Source organism: Bos indicus x Bos taurus, chromosome 14, assembly GCF_003369695.1.
Source record: "Bos indicus x Bos taurus breed Angus x Brahman F1 hybrid chromosome 14, Bos_hybrid_MaternalHap_v2.0, whole genome shotgun sequence".
Lineage (NCBI taxonomy): Eukaryota > Metazoa > Chordata > Mammalia > Artiodactyla > Bovidae > Bos > Bos indicus x Bos taurus.
In genome coordinates this window covers 35924316-35942467 of record NC_040089.1, presented here as the reverse complement: position 1 = coordinate 35942467, position 18152 = coordinate 35924316, and the positions used below count along the sequence as shown (strand labels likewise).

The following is an 18152-nucleotide window of genomic DNA, read 5'->3' as shown; positions in this document are numbered from 1 at the left end:
TCATATATTAAAATCACATATCTGGAATCTAGAAAAATAGTACAGATGATACTATTTGCAAAGCAGAAATGGAGATGCAGATGGAGAAAACAAAGGTATGGATACCAAAGGGGGAGTGAAAAGTGAAAGTGAAGTCGCTCAGTTGTGGCCGACCCTGTGACGCCATGGACTGTAGGCCACCAGGCTCCTTGGTCCATGGCATTTTCCAGGCAAGAATACTGGAGTGGGTTGCCATTTCCTTCTCCAGGAGATCTTCCCGACCCAGGGATTGAACCCAGGTCTCCTGCATTGCAGGCGAATACTTTACCGTCTGAGCCACCAGGGAAGTCCAAGGGGGGGAAGAGGGTAAGATAAATTGGGAAACTGGGATTGACATATATACACTATTATGTATAAAATAGATAACTAATGAGAGCCTGCTGTATAGCACAGGGAACTTTACTTAATGCTCTGTGGACACCTAAATGGGAAGGAAAGCCAAGGGAGAGGGGATATATGTGTATAGCTGATTCACTTTGCTGTACAGCAGAAACTAACAGAATGTTATAAATAAAGCAACTATACTCCAGTAAAAATTATATACATATATATATAGCTTACTTAATACAAGTGAAAAATATTTAGTGAGCAATGTTAACTAGTATTTACGATTTTTAGTCTATTTTCAATTCTACAACTCCATGTTGGCTTAATTTATGACCTATAGAAATTGCCATTATTTCATCTATATGAGAAATTTTTGTAGTACCCACTAGGTACAAGGTTTTATGTCAGATTCCACGGGAGACTGATGGAAAAGATGAATAAGGACATGGTTCCTGGTACTGAAAGCTTAACATCCAGTGGAAGACAAATACCCTATTTGAAAACCTGCAGGTTAACTTTTGACTGACTATTCCCTCTTTTAAATGTAGGTCTTGATTGAGCACAGCAGTACTGATGTTAATCTGGAAGGAGAAAATGGAAACACAGCTCTGATAATCACATGTTTCACAGACAACAGTGAAGCCATGCAGCTTTTGGTTTGTATTTTATTTATATTTTTTCCTGTTTTCTTTATCCTTTAGTACAACATGAATTTTTGTTCTTTAAAACAGCTTTCAGGGACTTCCCCGGTGGTTCAGTGGTTAAGACCCCATGTTTCCAGTGCAGGGGACACAGGTTCGATCCCTGGCCAGGGAACTAAGGTCCCACGTGCCATGTGGTGTGGCCAAAAAATAAAAAATAAACAAAACTATTTTCAGTTTCTCTTTTAGCAAAATATAAAATGTAGAAAGTGTGTCAGAAAAAAAATAGTTCTATGAGTTTGAGTACATGTTCACACCCCTTAGAGCTTCCTTGATGGCTCAGCACATAAAGAATCTGGCTGCAATGCAGGTCACTAGGGTTCAGTCCCTGGGTCAGGAAGATCCCCTGGAGGAGAGCAACGCAAGCCACTCCGATATTCTTGCCTGGAGAATCCCATGGACAGAGGAGCCTGGTGGACTGTAGTCCTTGGGGTCACAAAGAGTCGGACACAAGTGAAGCAACTGAGCACACCTCTTAAATCTTAAGAGTCTGAAATTTCTTCTGGAAGACAAATAGGAAAGCATTACAGAAAACGTGAGATGACTGAAGTGAAAAGAAAATATCGACAAGAAAAATTAATGTGAAACTGGTAGTCAGACCTAGAATGAAAGTGAATGTGAAAGTCATTCAATCATATCGGACTCTTTGTGATCCCATGGACTACTGGGGTGGGTAGCCTTTCCCTTCTCCAGGGGATCTTCCCAACCCAGGGATCAAACCCAGGTCTCCTGCATTGTGGGCAGATTGTTTACCAGCTGAGCCACCAGGGGAGCCCAAGAATACTGGAGTGAGTCGCCTATCCCTTGTCCAAGAGTACTTCCTGACCCAGGAATCAAACCGGGGTTTCCTGCATTGCAGGCAGATTCTCTACCAGATGAGCTATCAGGAAAGCCCAGAATACAAAAGACAAAGCATAATGGCCTGTATGTGCATAACGGTGAATCATACTTGGGACTCTGAGCTTCTGAATCATCAAAGGAAAGATGAAGATTGTTATTTGCAAAATTATTGTTGGGGCCTGAAATAAAAGCCAGGAGAAACAGCCCCATATCTGTTTCCAAGATGAGAAGAAACAGCTGCCATAGGTTCTCAGAAAGGGACCCTTGCATGATATAATGACTGAGCTCCTCAGCCATAGCTCAACAAGAAGAGCCAGCCTTCTCTCCGGTGAGATTTCTCGGGATGATCCAGTCCGACTCTTCAGGTGTCTGTCACCATGGCTGAGTCCTGGTCCACGGAGTGCCCCTTCTGAGTGTGGTATTAGAATTTCATCAAAGAGCTTTCTTTTAAATATTCCTCAATCACTTGTACATTATTCAGGCCAGATTTTCTATTTTTAGCACTTGATTTTCCCTCTCCACCACCTCCAGGGAGTAAATAAAATGAAATAAAATAATTTCAGACTATCTGTGGGATATTTCAAATTACAAATACCTTCTAACATATTTACTAAATATACTTGGATGAAAATATATATTCTTATAAGCTGTCATGATTGGACCAAAAAAAGAATTTTAAAAGATTTAACTTTTTTGGTCCAATCATGACAGTTTATACTGGGAAATTCCATGGACAGAGGAGCCTGGTGGGCTAGTCCATGGGGTCACAAGAGTCGGACACAACTTAGCAACTAAACCAACAACCAGCCAACCACAATGGAAAAACCTCAAGCAAAAATCAATAAAATTAGAAATAGCAAAAGGATTTAATTGAATATGAAAGAGAATTTTTAAATGGCAAAAGATCAGTATGCAATCCTATCCTAAAAATTTAGAAATGATTTTTAATGGATAAATGTGCTGTGCTTAGTTGCTCAGTCGTGTCCGACTCTTTGTGACCCCATGGACTATACATAGCCAGCCAGGCTTCCCAGTCCATGGGATTCTCCAGGCAAGAGTACCATTTTCTACTCCAGGGGATCTTCCCAACCCACGGATTGAACCAGGTCTCCTGCGTTGCAGGCAGTTATACTCTTTACCATCTGAGCCACCAGGGAAGCCCAATGGATAAAAAACTGAAAGTAATTAAAGTGTTAAAATTGACTACAAAATTAAATATCTGTGAGGAAAGTATTTAGGAAAAAAAAGCATTGCTAATACTTTGTTAAAGCTCTGGAACCAGCTAATATATGCTTTTATAGATTTTATAGTTTCTTTCAAACTTGCAAAGAAGTTTCTGTTTCAGGTAATCTTCCTGTAGCACAAGAAAAGAGTGACATTGTGCAGATTAGTTTTATAAAGTAGACATAATAACTCCAAAACCTGAGAGCTCCCCCCAAAGAAAAACATAGATCAATTTCACATAGATGCAGTCTTAAAAATACTAGCAATTAATTCATCAAAATAATGAAAAGTACCATGTAATACCACATTGGCCTTATCCAGGGACTGAATGGAGAGTTCAGTATTAGATTAGATTATAATCCCTTGATTGACCTGAGCTAACAAAGCATATGATTATATCGATCTGTTTATCTTTAAATGGATATAAAATTATCTGTATTTTCACAGATTTATAAGAAAAAGACAGTGCTCCATAGAAAACTGGCAAGGGGCACATAAAGTTTATTTAATTTCTCTAGTAATCAAAGAGGAAGATATTAAAACAATGAGTTTTTTTTAAATCTCTTAAATTGAAAGGACAAAAATTCCTTATTGATTGAAAATGTAATGAGTGTTAGAAAATGTAATGAGTTGGGGAATTTCATTCACTGTTGGCACAAATGTATTTTGACTCATCAATACCAATTCTTGGAATACATCTCAGGGAGATAATTAAAGATATCACTAATATTAACATCAGTGTTATGTATAGCAGAGAAAACTGAGAAAAAGTTGAAATTCAGTAATAGGGATTCATTGTATGAAGTTTTATGTACCCCCAAATGGAATATGTATTTAATAAAATCATGTAATTTAAGAATATTAAATAAAATACTTTTTAAAATGATGTGATCACATAGTATACATGTAAATATTACTTATGCAAAGAAGACAAAATATTGTCTTCTAAAATGTAAAACAACAGTGTCCCTAGAAAGCAAGATGATACATGTATTTGCTTCTTCACACTTTTTTGCTTTTTCAAAATCTCTCATTTTGTGGTAAGAGGTACTTAAAACTGAAATCCAGTGTTCTATAGAAAATGGTGATTGAGAATGGTTGACTCAGAGGTGAAGGTAATATACCATTCTGTTCATTTTAACAACTTTTTAGTAGAGAACATTCATTAGTGAAAATGTCTGATTTTCATGATTTAATACAAGTGCTGGTCTAATCATTTATTAATTGCACAAATGACAGGAAAATGATCTGGGAAATATTATCACTTTATTTGTATAAGGAAATGAGAATGGGTATAGGAGCAATCGTGATAATGTTTTTTAAAATCTCTTTAATTTCACTAAAAAATGTGTTGACTTTGGTGGAAGATCAAGTTGAAATTTTTGTGAAATGTTGTTACTTTGTCATTAGAAAATTTAAAGTGTCTCTAGTTCAGAATGTTAGCCTAGTTCCAAAATTACCTTTTTGTCCAGGTTTCATACCATACAAAGCTTTTCTATGTAAATAATTTTACATAGGCACAGAGTAGCGAAAAGTTATGGGAGAGGCATATAAATTCTTGTCCATCCTTGTGATGGGTTTAATCTTTGTCATTTATTTCTTTTGTTCTTTCTTTTGTTCCAGTTAAATAAAGGGGCTAAGCCATGTAAATCAAATAAATGGGGGTGCTTCCCTATTCACCAGGCAGCATTTTCGGGTGCCAAAAAATGCATGGAAATAATATTAAAGTTTGGTAAGTAGAAGCTTTCCTCCATTATGTACTATAAGTAAGCCTATTTTGGTGGATGCTATTGAGAAATATTTAATATGATTTATACCTGGGCTTTTATGTAAGTCTAAAAGTCGTTTCTTCTTTTTTTTTAAAAAAATACCTTTTATTTATTTATAGTATTTATTCTCTTGAATTTTATTTCCTCCTAAAGGTGAGGAACATGGGTATAGCAGACTGTCTCACATTAACTTTGTGAACAGTGGGAAAGCCAGCCCTCTCCACATGGCAGTTCAAAGTGGGGACTTGGACATGATTAAAATGTGCCTGGACAATGGTGCGCAGCTGGACCTGCTGGAGGTAACTGTTCAGATTCCTCCTGTAGAATTGTTCATGTTCTATTTGCCAAAGTGCCCTATAGCTCTTTCACAGTTAATTAGATAGATGTTACTTTCTGCTATTCATGCAAAACCAGAATAAGAGATTCTCTCAAATTTTAATCTATCTAAAGAATTTTGAAAGCTACCAAAGACAATTGCAAACACAGATACAGATACAGTAGAGATAAAGACACTGATGATAGAAGCTAAGTACAGTCAGAGCTGTCAAGAACTGTCACCTTGCAAGGAAATACAGTTGCTAGCTATGACTTTTATATTGAGGCTTCTCAGTAGGTGAAACTGATTACTCTTTGCCATCTTAAATTCCATACTCCTTGATTTTGTTGGACTAGGAAGAAAAAAACAACTGAATTTAGGTTTGATCCTTAAATTGGGACGGAATATTGATTGATGCTGATATCAAAACTCTTTACAGAAAGGGAAGTGCACAGCCCTTCATTTTGCTGCCACCCAGGGAGCCACTGAGATTGTTAAGCTGATGGTATCTTCCTATTCTGGCAACAGCGATATTGTTAATGAGGTGGATGGAAATCACGAGACACTGCTTCACAGGCAAGTTTCCCTCCTATCATTCTGAGTACAGATTTTTTGTCTTTATGTATTTAATTAAGAAGACAAGACAAAGTTACTGCTTACGGTAGCAGAGACTCCATAGTTCAAAAGAAAAGAGCAGAGATAACAAAGATCCTGTGGTTCAACTGCAATCTCTATGTTCCTCTGGAATCAAAAATACAAAGTTGAACAGATTTTCATAGGATAAACTCTCCAGTGGAATATTCTGGATCAGTTCTTTGTCCAGTGGCTATAGGCTCGATTCACTTCCTGTATGCTCAGGAGGTCAACATACACAGCTTTTCAAAACCTTTCTAACCTGTTTCAGGTCCTCACGTGTGTGTTATCTTCATTCTCAGGGGGGATAATGGAACAGATACATATGAGTGGTCCACTTTTCCCACCCGATTTCCCTTTCCACGTAGTCCCACAATTACATGTAAAAGTTCTCAAAACATATATGTACTTAGTCTTAAGGAATGATAGCCAAGCTCCAAAGAAGATAAATACTTCTGTTGAGTTTAACAGAAATACACATCAGATAAAAGCATCTGAAATTATAGGCTTACTAGCTGCTAAGACAGGAAACAGGCAGTGTAGACTGTGTTCAATTCCTTGAGAAGACAAAAATTGGCTGTTCCCTATGTGAGTTAAAGAAATGGCTGGGAAGGGGCTTTGCTGTCTCTCTGTCTCTATCTCTTACCATCTCTGTCTCTGTCTATCTGTCTGTCTGTCTCTCTCTATCACACACAACACTCATGGAGGCAGAGCTAGAAGCTTGGAATGGCAGAAGAAGAACTGAGATAGTCTCAATAAGTAACTGAACCAAGAAATCTACACTATCCCACAGTGAAAAAGAAACACTAGCTACCAATATAAGATCTGGTTCTAAACTGGGGAGATGGAGGCGTGAGTGTACACATTAGCAAAACCACTAGCCATAATAGGCTACACATGAACAGAAGGAACTCCAAGGAACTTCCATGCAGGATGAGTTTGCAAACTAAAATTTCATAGCATAAAGGAAATTCATAAGATTATGACAATCAAATCAACAAAAGGCTAATTTACTTCCAAAGGAAAAGAAATAACAGGGCAATTTATAAATAATTTCATAATAAAGGTATTTAAAACTTTCAGAAATTTAAAAGAAGGAATGGTCAGTTATGTAAAGTAAATGTATTAAGAGAAGGCATTATGGAAAACAAATTGGCATTTATGAATCAAAGATTGATGATGTGAAAAAGATGCAGTTGGAAACCCTAGACAGGAAAAAAAAACCAAATATTGAAATAAAACAAAAACTCAGTAGATGGATTAACCTCTAGACCAGATATTTTTCAAACTACTACACGTTAGAATCCTGTGAGGAATTTATAAAATCCCAACATTAATTCATACTCAGATTACATCAGAATTGCTAATGACTCTCAGGAATTTTTAAAAACCCTTTGTGATGCCAATGTTTAGCCAATTCAGAAATCTGAGTTTAGTGATCTGAGTTTAGTTAAAATGTGTACATTTACCCTAGAGCTTTAATATACAAATATGCACAAGAAGGAGTTATTTTAGGATAACAGACCCATCTACCTGACCAAAAAATATACTTAGCCTGGTGACTAGCTGGACGCTTTCAACTTGAGTTGGCTGAAGATTTCTTGGACTGGTTCAGTCCAATTCTGATGAACCTAATGCTGATCTATGATCCTGGAATGTCCTTTTAATAGCCAGTGACATTGGAGTTCATCTTGAGCTTCAAAGGAAAGTTTGTTCCTTGATCTACAGCTTCTTTTGCTACTGTAGTGCAAAGATCTCAGTGGTGTGCAGGCCACACTTGGAGCACCAGAGCTCTAGACTGAGAAGATACAGAACAAATCGAATGGGGCCTTAAATTAACATTATTTGACTCTTAAAATTACTCAATATATCTAATAACATTTAGAATGTAACCTCTTGTGAATTTTGAATGAAAATTGGCAAGCTGATACTAAGACTTACACACAGAACGTTAAGAATAGAGGAGATGATCTTGAGTAGGAACAAAGAAATAAGATTTGCATTAGGAAACAGACTTTTAAATCATTGGTATTAACATTTGTTATGGTGATGCTTTAATATAGATTAAAAATCTGTATTTGATGTATTAATTAACATTATCCTTATGGCTGCTTGTGAGATGATACCAAGTGACTTCAATTACATCCATCGGGTTTTTTTTGGCTTCCTAAAACTTTAGGAACGCTAACACTGCCTTGTTAACTTTTGCCAACAAAGGGGCATTGTGAACCCTGCAGGTAAATCTTAGCTGTACCTTGTATGCAATTGTTGCTATTTCTCATGGTCACAGTGGTAATAGCCAGTTTTTTGGCCTTTATTTTAAACTCTTAGGACAGATTTTACTCTTCACTTCAGAACATGTTCATGATGGTTTTTTTACAAGGAGAAAATAGGTTTGCAGAAAGATGAGGAAGAAAATCTTGTGATGTATTTTATCTTTCTCTATTACTCCTACTTGAAAAGTTACCCTAATCAGAATCCAATTGTAGATTTTGAAAGGTTATTAACTCTCTAGCCTTTTATCATGTTATTCAATGATCCTTTAAACTCACTTTCTGAATATATTGAATAGTAGCTTTATTGTGTATATTTATATCAATAGTTCCTTAATATGCTTATAATTCTCTTTTTGCAGAGCCTCATTATTTGATCACCATGAACTAGCTGACTACTTAATTTCAGTGGTAACTATTTCTTTGACAGATTTATTTTTTATTACTATTTACGGTTGAAAAATCATATAATTACATACCATGGATCTTCAAAATTCAATCAAACTTTTCAAATTGGGGTATACTTGCTTCACAATATTGTGTTAGTTTCTGCTGTATGATTAAGTGAATCAGCTACGAGTATACACACATCCTCCTCCTCTTGGTTCCCATTCCCCCATCCCATCCATCTAGGTCACCACAGAGCACCAAGCTGAGGTTCCTGTGCTGTTTTACACATGGTAGTATATATGTCTATCCCATTCTCTCAGTTCATCCACCCTTTCCTACCCCTGTGTCCAGACATCTGTTCTCTACATCTTCATTCCTGCCTGCAAATAGGTTCATCTGTACCATTGCTCTATAATCCACACATATGCATTAATATACAATAGTTGTTTTTCTCTTTGATTTCTTGCCTACAAGCAAAAGAGTTTACAAAAAGATGATTGATACATTTGCAAAACATTTTGAAAATTTTTTCTATGTCTTTAATTTTGTATCTCTGAGATGAGGGATGTACACTAAGCTTACTGTGATAATCACTACATGATATCTGTAAGTCCAATTATTATGCCACACACCTTAAACTTATTCAGTGCTATATGTCAGTTATGAAAATGAAGGTTTTAGTCACTCAGTCGTGTCCAACTCTCTGTGACCCCGTAAGCCCACCAGTCTCCTCTGTCCATGGAATTTTCCAGGCAAGAATACTGGAGTGGGTTGCCATTCTCTTTTCCAGGAGATATTCCCGACCCAGGGGTCAAACCTGGGCCTCCTGCATTGCAGGAAAATTCTTTACTGTCTGAACCACCTTGGAAGAACTGATGCTAAAGCTGAAGCTCCAATACTTGGCCACCTTATGTGAAGAGCCAACTCATTGGAAAAGACCCTGATGCTGGGAAAGATTGAAGGCAAAAGGAGAAGAGGGTGGTGGAGGATGAAATGGTTAGATAGCATCATTGATTCAATGGACATGAATTTGAGCAAGCTCTGGGAAATAGTGGAGAACAGAGTAGCCTGGAGTGCTGCAGTCCATGGGGTCACCAAGAGTTGGCCATGACTTAGCGACTGAACAACAACATGTCAATTATATTTCAATAAAACTAGAAGAAAAAAAAGATACTTGATACATTCACAAATAGGGTATATTGTATATGAATGCATAATGGCCAAACCTCATTGCCAGGAAGCCAGAAGTACCAGAGTATACTTTTGATGCCCATATCAATGCATTTTTTGTGGGGAGTTGATAGGTTCATGGCAAGGAATGCTCTCCTGTGACCCAGTCCTGGGAAAGGGTCAGGCTTGTTGACTCTGTCAACCCCTCTTCAGTACAAGTGGCTTGCAGGTGGAGGCGGGACAGAAAGCAAGTGTGCCCTTCACCTTCCATTATAATCTTCTACCCCTGCTGCCTCTGTGCCAGCTTTCAAACAATGAAAACATGAAGAACTAAAAATACTGTCCAAGGTTTGTTACAAGTGAAAGCACAAGACCTTTTTCACTCAGTCAGCTTTTGGGTTCAATTTTAGTAAGCCCTTTCTACAGATGAGTCTATGATGTATTTATTTAAGCCCCATCATATCAGTAATGAATGGAGTCTGGCTTGGAGTATTTAACCTGTGCTTGTTGTCAATAGCAACTATTGAAATTGTGGTATTTACATAGGAGAATCCCTGGAAGACTCATTATAGCCCAGAGTTTTGTTATTCACAGTTTCCTGCAAATATAGCCCTCTCTTCTGTAAGAGGATGGCAGGACCTCTCTGATCACTATCAGGCTGCCCTTGTCATCTGTATTCAGTGGGTCCCAAAAGAACAGGATCCTAGCCCCAGTCGGAGTTTAAGCTATTTTTATTACCCTGTGCAAAAGATAGAATTCTTTCCATGAACTTTTAAAAAGTTTTTGTTTCTTGTCATATCAAATATTATAACCATAATATGTAATGGTAAATACCAACTTATTCCCTTGAAATATATATATATGAGATGTGATTTCTTAAATGCAAACATTTTTTAACATTTGACTAAAATTTTACTTTAGGATTTGAATGATTACAATTCAGTTATTTCAGTTCATCTGTTTCAGATGAAGTAGAGTTTTTAAAAAGAGAACAGTTGTTTTTTCATGAGTTATAATTAACATGTACTATTATGTGAATTTCAGGTGTAGAGCATGATTCAGTATTTGTATACAATGAAAAGTGACCACCACAGCAAGTCCAGCTACCATCTGTCACCATGAAAGTTACAAAAATTTTTTTTCCTTATGATGAGAGCTCCCAGGATCCACTATCTTGGCGATAGAAGTGAATGATTTCTTGTGAATGCTTTTAAAATGACAAATGAAATAAACTTAGATTTTTTTTAACCACAGATATTTAACAATCTTCTCTTACAGTGGGAACTAAACTAGTGATATAGGTCAACATTTTATGATTTTGGCAGGAAGATAGATCTACTGCCAGATGTCAGTCAAAAGATTAACATGTGAGAAAGACTTCAGTTGTTGAAGTTAGAGAATAATGCCTTGATTTTCTCTATGATTCATGCAACACGAATTACGGGGAAATGTCAAGCAGTCATGTGCGTGAGTGCTAGCTGTATTTTGGACATTCTGTCCCAATGAATGAACACTAAGTTACAGACTGTAGTGTGAGCTGTTTTGTCTGTTCATAGGCTCTTTGTTGAATGACTTGTTTTATTTTAGGGAGCAGATATTGATATCACCGATTCTGAAGGACGGTCTCCACTTCTATTAGCAACTGCTTCTGCATCCTGGAATACTGTAAATTTGCTCCTCTCTAAAGGTACTAAGAGGGGCTGAACCAGGCCTTTAGAACTGCTACTCGGTTGGTTAAACACTCAGTGTCCATTTACTGTGTGCCAGGCTGTGGGCCAGGTGCTGTGAACACAAATGGGATACTTCCCATAACTAGAATAATTCTCAGCCCAGTAGGGCATAATACTTGGAAAGATAACTTCAGAACAAGAATTGATAACCTTTGTAAGGGGATGACTACATCCCAGGCATGTCACTAAACACTTTATCTGCATCCTCTCAGTGAACCAATCCACCTGATGTAGGTGCTATAACTGTTCCCATTTTAGATACTAACCCAGTCTGATAATGAAGAAAAGAGATACCTTCACCTCTTCTCCCTTGATCTCTAATCTCTCTATAATTCTATTTTATGTGTTAAAAGATGAGACCTCATATATTAAATAATGTAATAAATCACACATTCTCTACCCCTTGTACACACACATGCACACTGCAAGATAAACACATTTTAAACCATGTTTAGTTTTCTTACCTAAATAAAGTTCTCTAACTTAAACACTGGCAAAGTTTTAAGTCAGTCTTTTATTTTCTTACATTGAAAATCCACCATAGGCTATGCTTTAAATAAATGAGTAGGAGTTATATTTATATTGTGCTTTTTAGGTGCCCGTGTGGACATAAAAGATAATCTTGGACGTAATTTTTTGCATTTGACTGTTCAACAGCCTTATGGATTAAAAAATTTGCATCCTGAGTTTTTGCAGGTAATACATATGTGTGGATTTCCATAAAATGAGTTGGGTTCAATAGAGGGTAAAGTGATTTCATTTATTATGATTTTTATTCCTTTGAAGGCTGAGTCTGGAATTTAAATTTTATTTTTAAAGAAAGATGTCATATTTGAATATTTACAACTTAGTAGAAGGCAATGGCAGCCCACTCCAGTACTCTTGCCTGGAAAATCCCATGGACGGAGGAGCCTGGTGGGCTGCAGTCCATGGGGTCGCTAAGAGTCGGGCACGACTGAGCGACTTCACTTTCACTTTTCACTTTCACGCATTGGAGAAGGAAATGGCAACCCACTCCAGTGTTCTTGCCTGGAGAATCCCAGGGACGGCGGAGGCTGGTGGGCTGCCGTCTATGGGGTTGCACAAAGTTGGACACAACTGAAGCGACTTAGCAGCAGCAGCAGCAGCAGTGATGATTATGATAATGATAATAATAAATTACATTGGGACTGTTTTCTAAGTTATGGAGAGTTTCCATATGTCCTTATCTATAATAGAATGCCTTTCCTTCACTCTTGGACCATTATGAATTGTGTATCAATTGAGAAGTCAAGTACATGAGTGAATTAGCAGCACTTCCTAATCAATGAAGAAAAACTACTCAGCATGCTTGTTGACAAATTGAAAACATTATCTCTATATTTATATTCACCAACTAATATTTACTGAGTGACTGTTAGGTACATTTGAAGTGCATCATACTTTTTTAATAGATTTTAATATAGTCTGTGTCTTAAAGAGTCAAATATATTTGAATATCTAAAATATAAAATGTTTATGGATTGATTTAAGCTGCTCATTTGCCATTTGATTTTATTTAAAAGATGAAGTGATGTTAATTTCATTTAATTTTATTCATTTTTTTAAAGTGACACTAATTTAACAGTTTTGCTAATTTTGACTAACAGAGCACATTAATATTAAGCGGTTAAGTATTATTGGGCTGGGCATGGGGGGTGAAATGAAGGGAGAGATGAGAAGGTTGGTTTGTGGTCAAATAGAATTTGGAAAATGCTGGGTTTAAAATATTAAATACATTTCCTATTCTTAGGACTTCTCAGCGCCTTTAATACAGTAATACACATTATAGGGAGACAGAGCACACATCTTCATCTGCATTTATTTTACTCTAGTATCCTTGTGTGTGTTTTTAGTTGTTCAGTTGTGTCCGACTCTTTGCAACCCCATGGACTATAGCCTGCCAGACTCCTCTGTCCATGGGATTTCCCAGGCAAGAATACTGGAGTGGGTTGCCATTTCCTTCTCCAGGGGATCTTCCCGACCCAGGGATCGAACTCACATATCTTGCATCTCCTGCATTGGCAGGCAGGTTCTTTACCCCTAGCATCACCTGGGAAGTCCCTAGTATATAACCCTTAAGGTTATTTATACTTTCCACTCAGGTGTATATATTGGTCCTTGTTAGAAAATACTATCCTATAAAATAGGTTGAAAAACTCTGTTAGCATCATCACGGAGTTATATTCAGAATATCCATCTTTCCCATAGATGCAACATATAAAAGAGCTGGTGATGGACGAGGACAATGATGGGTGCACCCCTCTGCACTATGCATGTCGACAGGGGGTCCCTGTCTCTGTAAACAACCTCCTCAACTTTAATGTGTCCATTCATTCCAAAAGCAAAGATAAGAAATCACCCCTGCATTTTGCAGCCAGGTAAGGGTCACTTTAAGCGACATACAAGCATGTCCTCTTTCTGTTAAATATTTGCTTTGAAAATATCAAACTTTTTTTCTTTCAAGTTATGGGCGTATCAATACCTGTCAGAGGCTCCTGCAAGACATAAGTGACACGAGGCTTTTGAATGAAGGTGACCTGCACGGAATGACTCCTCTCCACCTGGCTGCAAAGAATGGGCATGATAAAGTTGTTCAGCTACTTCTGAAAAAGGGCGCATTATTTCTCAGGTGAGGATATAAGATTGCAATATTTACATCTTCTTTGTAACTGGCTAGACATTGTCAGGCTTTTTTTATATTTTATTTTTGATTATAATATCTCCCTTTCAATCACACTAAGTACTTTTACCCATTTCACTTAATCCTCAAAACATAACATGCTTTATTAAATATTGAAAGGGAAGTCAGTATTATTTCCAACTGAAAACACTGAGGTTCATAGAGCTGAAGGCCTTGTTCAGAGTCACAGAATAAGTGGCTTTGTGTAATTTCCAGAATCTTTGAGATATCCCTTCTCCTATATACCTTCATCATGCTATCAGCTGTTTTGGCAGATACAAGGCAGTGTGTTTTTACAGACACACACACACATGCTATACAAATCAAAGACTCTACATCTCATTCAGTATGATGACTGATGGACATGAAGAACTTCCTTTAAGCTGCAACATGAGACATAAAAATTTCCTGAATTTCACTACAAAAGAAATCTAACACATGAAACAAAACCAAGTTAAAATGTGCTGTGCTTAGTTGCTCAGTTATGTCTGACTCCTTGTGACCCCATGGGCTGTAGACCGCCAGGCTCCTCTGTCCATGGGGATTCTCCAGGCAAGAGTACTGGAGTGGGTTGCCATGCCCTCCTCCAGGGGATCATCCCAACTCAGGGATTGAACCCAGGTCTCTTGCATTGCAGGTGGACTCTTTACTGTCTGAGCCACTGGAAGCCCAAGTTAAAATAATTAAGTACAATAAAAAGTGGCATCATTAAATGACATCTTTGTAAAAATAAAAGGAAAACCCAGAAGTGTTTCATAGATGTATGATGGGCTAATTTCTAATTGCACCAACATGGTAGCAGAGAGTTTATTAGGCTAATGTTAAAAAACACATCTCTTTATCAGAGTACCAACCCCAGCACAGCAATGATGCAGCCGTGAAATGAATGTTCTGCTTAGCTCCTTCCTGCTTCCAAATGAACACCAGGCAACAGACTTGCAAAGGGGACCCTAGGTGAACCCAGAAGACAAGAGCTCTTGCATAACTATGTCATAACTGTAATAGCGAGGTGTCTCTTGCACCTAATACGGTTACTCACTGGCCCTGAAATTAAATTGTATCAGTATCTCACACATTTTTTTCTATGTCTAATTTGGAAAAAAGGCAAGTGTTCACTGTATTCATATCTTGAATTTCTGAGAGAAAAGACAGACATTTTCCTAAAGGATCAAGTAAGAATTTTTGAGAGTATGAGAGGAACAATCTCTTTAGACCTGAACTTTTAGAAAAAAAAAGTGGCAATAAGCTAAGCATCTTCTATCCATGTTTTGTATAATGATATTATTATTATAATGATCATCATTATTATTATTAGCCATGAATGGTAACCACAAGGACTAATAACACCATCATGGAAAATTTTTGATACAATATTCAGTGAAAGAATAAAGCAATATTGAAAATAGTGTGTATAAGTACATTACAGCCTTAAAGAAAATATGTATGACACAGACATGCTAACTCCAGTTTCACTCACCCCAAGTGTTTGATAATGTGTTTATAGACTTTATTTATTTTCTTTTATAATTTTATTGAGATTATAATTGACACTGTGTAAGCTTAAGGGGTAAAACACATGTATCATGAAAGGGTTACCACAGTAAGTTCAGCGAACACCCTTAATCTCATACAGATACCAAAAAATGGAAAAAGAAAAAAAAAAGAAAAAAATTTTTCTTTGTGATCAGAACTCTTAGGGTTTACTCTGTTAATGTTCATTTATAACATACAGCAGTTTTAATTATATTTATTCATGTCATACACCACATCCCTAGTATTTATCTTATAACTGAGAGTTTGCAACTTTTACCCATGGATTGCAGCCCACCAGGCTCTACTGTCCATGGAAATCTCCAGGCAAGAATACTGGAGTGTGTAGCCATTACCTTCTCCAAAGGATCTTTCCGACCCAGGGATCGAACCTGGGTCTCCTGAATTGCAGGCGGATTCTTAATCATCTGAGCCACCAGGGAGGCCCTCATCCAATTAAGCTTGAAATTAACTCATGTTTAATTAACCAGGCAATACATATTTGGGCTTCCCAGGTGGCTCAGATGCTGAAGAATCCACCTGCCAATGCAGGAGATGTGGGTTTGATCCTTAAGTTGGGAAGATCCCCTGGAAAAGGAAATGGCAATTCACTCCAGTATTCTTGCCTGAAAAATCCCGTGGACAGAAGAGCCTGGTGGGCTCCAGTCCATGGGGTTGCAGAGTCTGACACAACTTAGCAACACAATAACAACAATACATAATTACTTGCTAGAACTCAAATATCTCAGGTATGGTTTGTTTTCTCTGATCATCAGACCCACTTTCAGTTGGGAGGTGTCCTTCCCCTTTTCATCTGTAAGGTAAATGCACACGTTTTCTCTTCTTTAACAGTGACCACAATGGCTGGACTGCTTTGCATCATGCTTCCTTGGGCGGGTATACTCAGACCATGAAGGTTATTCTTGACACTAACTTGAAATGCACAGATCGGCTAGATGAAGAAGGGGTATGTACTGTGTTCCTCATACCTACCCCAAATCTTGGCATAGAGGAACCTTCCAACATTGCCAGAAACCTTCTTTTCCCTTCTTGGGTTCCTATATTGGGAACCTATATTGGGTTCCTCACTAACAGTCTGCATAATAAGGGATAGTTAGGGAGTCTGGAATGGACATGTATACTTGGAGTACAGCTGATGAACAGCTGTACTTTTATTTTGGAGTACAGCTGATGAACAATGTTGTGATGGCTTCAAGTGGAGAGCAAAGGGACTCAGCCATACATATCCATGTATTCATTCTCTCCCAAACTCCCCTGCCATCCAGGCTGTCACATAACACTGAGCAGAGTTTCCTGGTAGGTCCTTGTTAGGTCCTTGTTAGTTATCCATTTTAAAGATAGCAGTGTGTACATGTCCATCCCAGACTCCCTAACTATCCCTTATTATGCAGACTGTTAGTGAGGAAAGAGTCAAAGGGGAACAGAATAAGGAGACAGCCCCAAGGGGTGGATGTATGTTGAGGACAGCTGGTGAGTCTCTCAGAGGCCTGTTACAGGCCCACGTGAATTGATGATAAAATTTTCACCCAAGGGAAATGAAGAGAACAGGGGTAAGTTTTCCCTAAAACTAAGCATATTTGATTTGAAAGACTGTCCTTCAGTCCACTATAATGTCCTTCATTCTTTTTTGGAGAATGAGTATTGAAATGCACGTTCTTTCACGAAATGACAGAGCCTAGAGGACTATCATTGCTTTTTAAAATGCCTTTTTGTGGCAAAACTAGAGACTGGCAACCTTTTATCAACCTGTGATTTTTTAAAAATTTACTTTATTTTTGGCTGTGCTAGACCTTTGAAAGAGCATGGATTTTTCCCTCTAGCTGCGGCAAGCGGGGGCTACTCTGCAGTTGTGGTGCACAGGTTTCTTCTCCTTGTGGTGGCTTCTCTTGTGGAGCACAGGCTCTAGGTGCGTGGTTTCCGTAGTGGTGGCACAGGCTCAGCAGTTGTGATGCAGGAGCTTTGTTGCTCCACGGCACGTAGGATTTTCCCCTATCAGGCATCAAACCCAGGTCTCTTGCATTGGCAGGTAGATTCCTTACCGCTGAGCCACTGGGGGAGCCCCAAATTTTAACTCTTTGTCATTAAATAGTTTTGTTAATAATATCTTAAGCAATTCAACAGTGAAACAAAGCTGTAAAATAGCCAAAGGATGAGTAGCCTTTGTCACTGGATTGTCCGGGTTCTGTTTTCTCTGAAAGAACACCGCGCTTCACTTTGCGGCGAGGGAGGGCCATGCCAAAGCCGTCTCCCTGCTCCTGAGCTACGATGCTGATGTGGTCCTGAACAAGCAGCAGGCCTCCTTCCTGCACGTTGCAATCCACAATAAGAGAAAGGAGGTGGTCCTCACGACCATCAGGAGCAAAAGGTACGCTGCCGTCCTGCCCTCAAGTGTCTAGTGTCCTCCGGCACTGGGGATAATCCGAGAGGAAGCAGGAGGAGAAAAAGAATCAAAGTTTCAGCTGTCGATCACCATTTTTATTTATTTTTC

At 38.1% G+C, this 18152-nt stretch overlaps 1 protein-coding gene across 1 annotated transcript in view; it reads left to right on the top strand.

Annotated features, from left to right (window-relative positions):
- TRPA1 (transient receptor potential cation channel subfamily A member 1) overlaps positions 1-18152 on the top strand; it is a 56193-nt gene that overhangs the window by 18692 nt on the left and 19349 nt on the right. The window contains exons 4-14 of the mRNA XM_027561170.1: positions 915-1022; positions 4755-4863; positions 5054-5199; positions 5656-5792; positions 8485-8533; positions 11270-11369; positions 12008-12108; positions 13642-13811; positions 13898-14062; positions 16496-16610; positions 17863-18029. Coding sequence (XP_027416971.1) covers positions 915-1022; positions 4755-4863; positions 5054-5199; positions 5656-5792; positions 8485-8533; positions 11270-11369; positions 12008-12108; positions 13642-13811; positions 13898-14062; positions 16496-16610; positions 17863-18029 — 1367 coding nt within the window. The remainder of the gene's footprint in view (positions 1-914; positions 1023-4754; positions 4864-5053; positions 5200-5655; positions 5793-8484; positions 8534-11269; positions 11370-12007; positions 12109-13641; positions 13812-13897; positions 14063-16495; positions 16611-17862; positions 18030-18152) is intronic.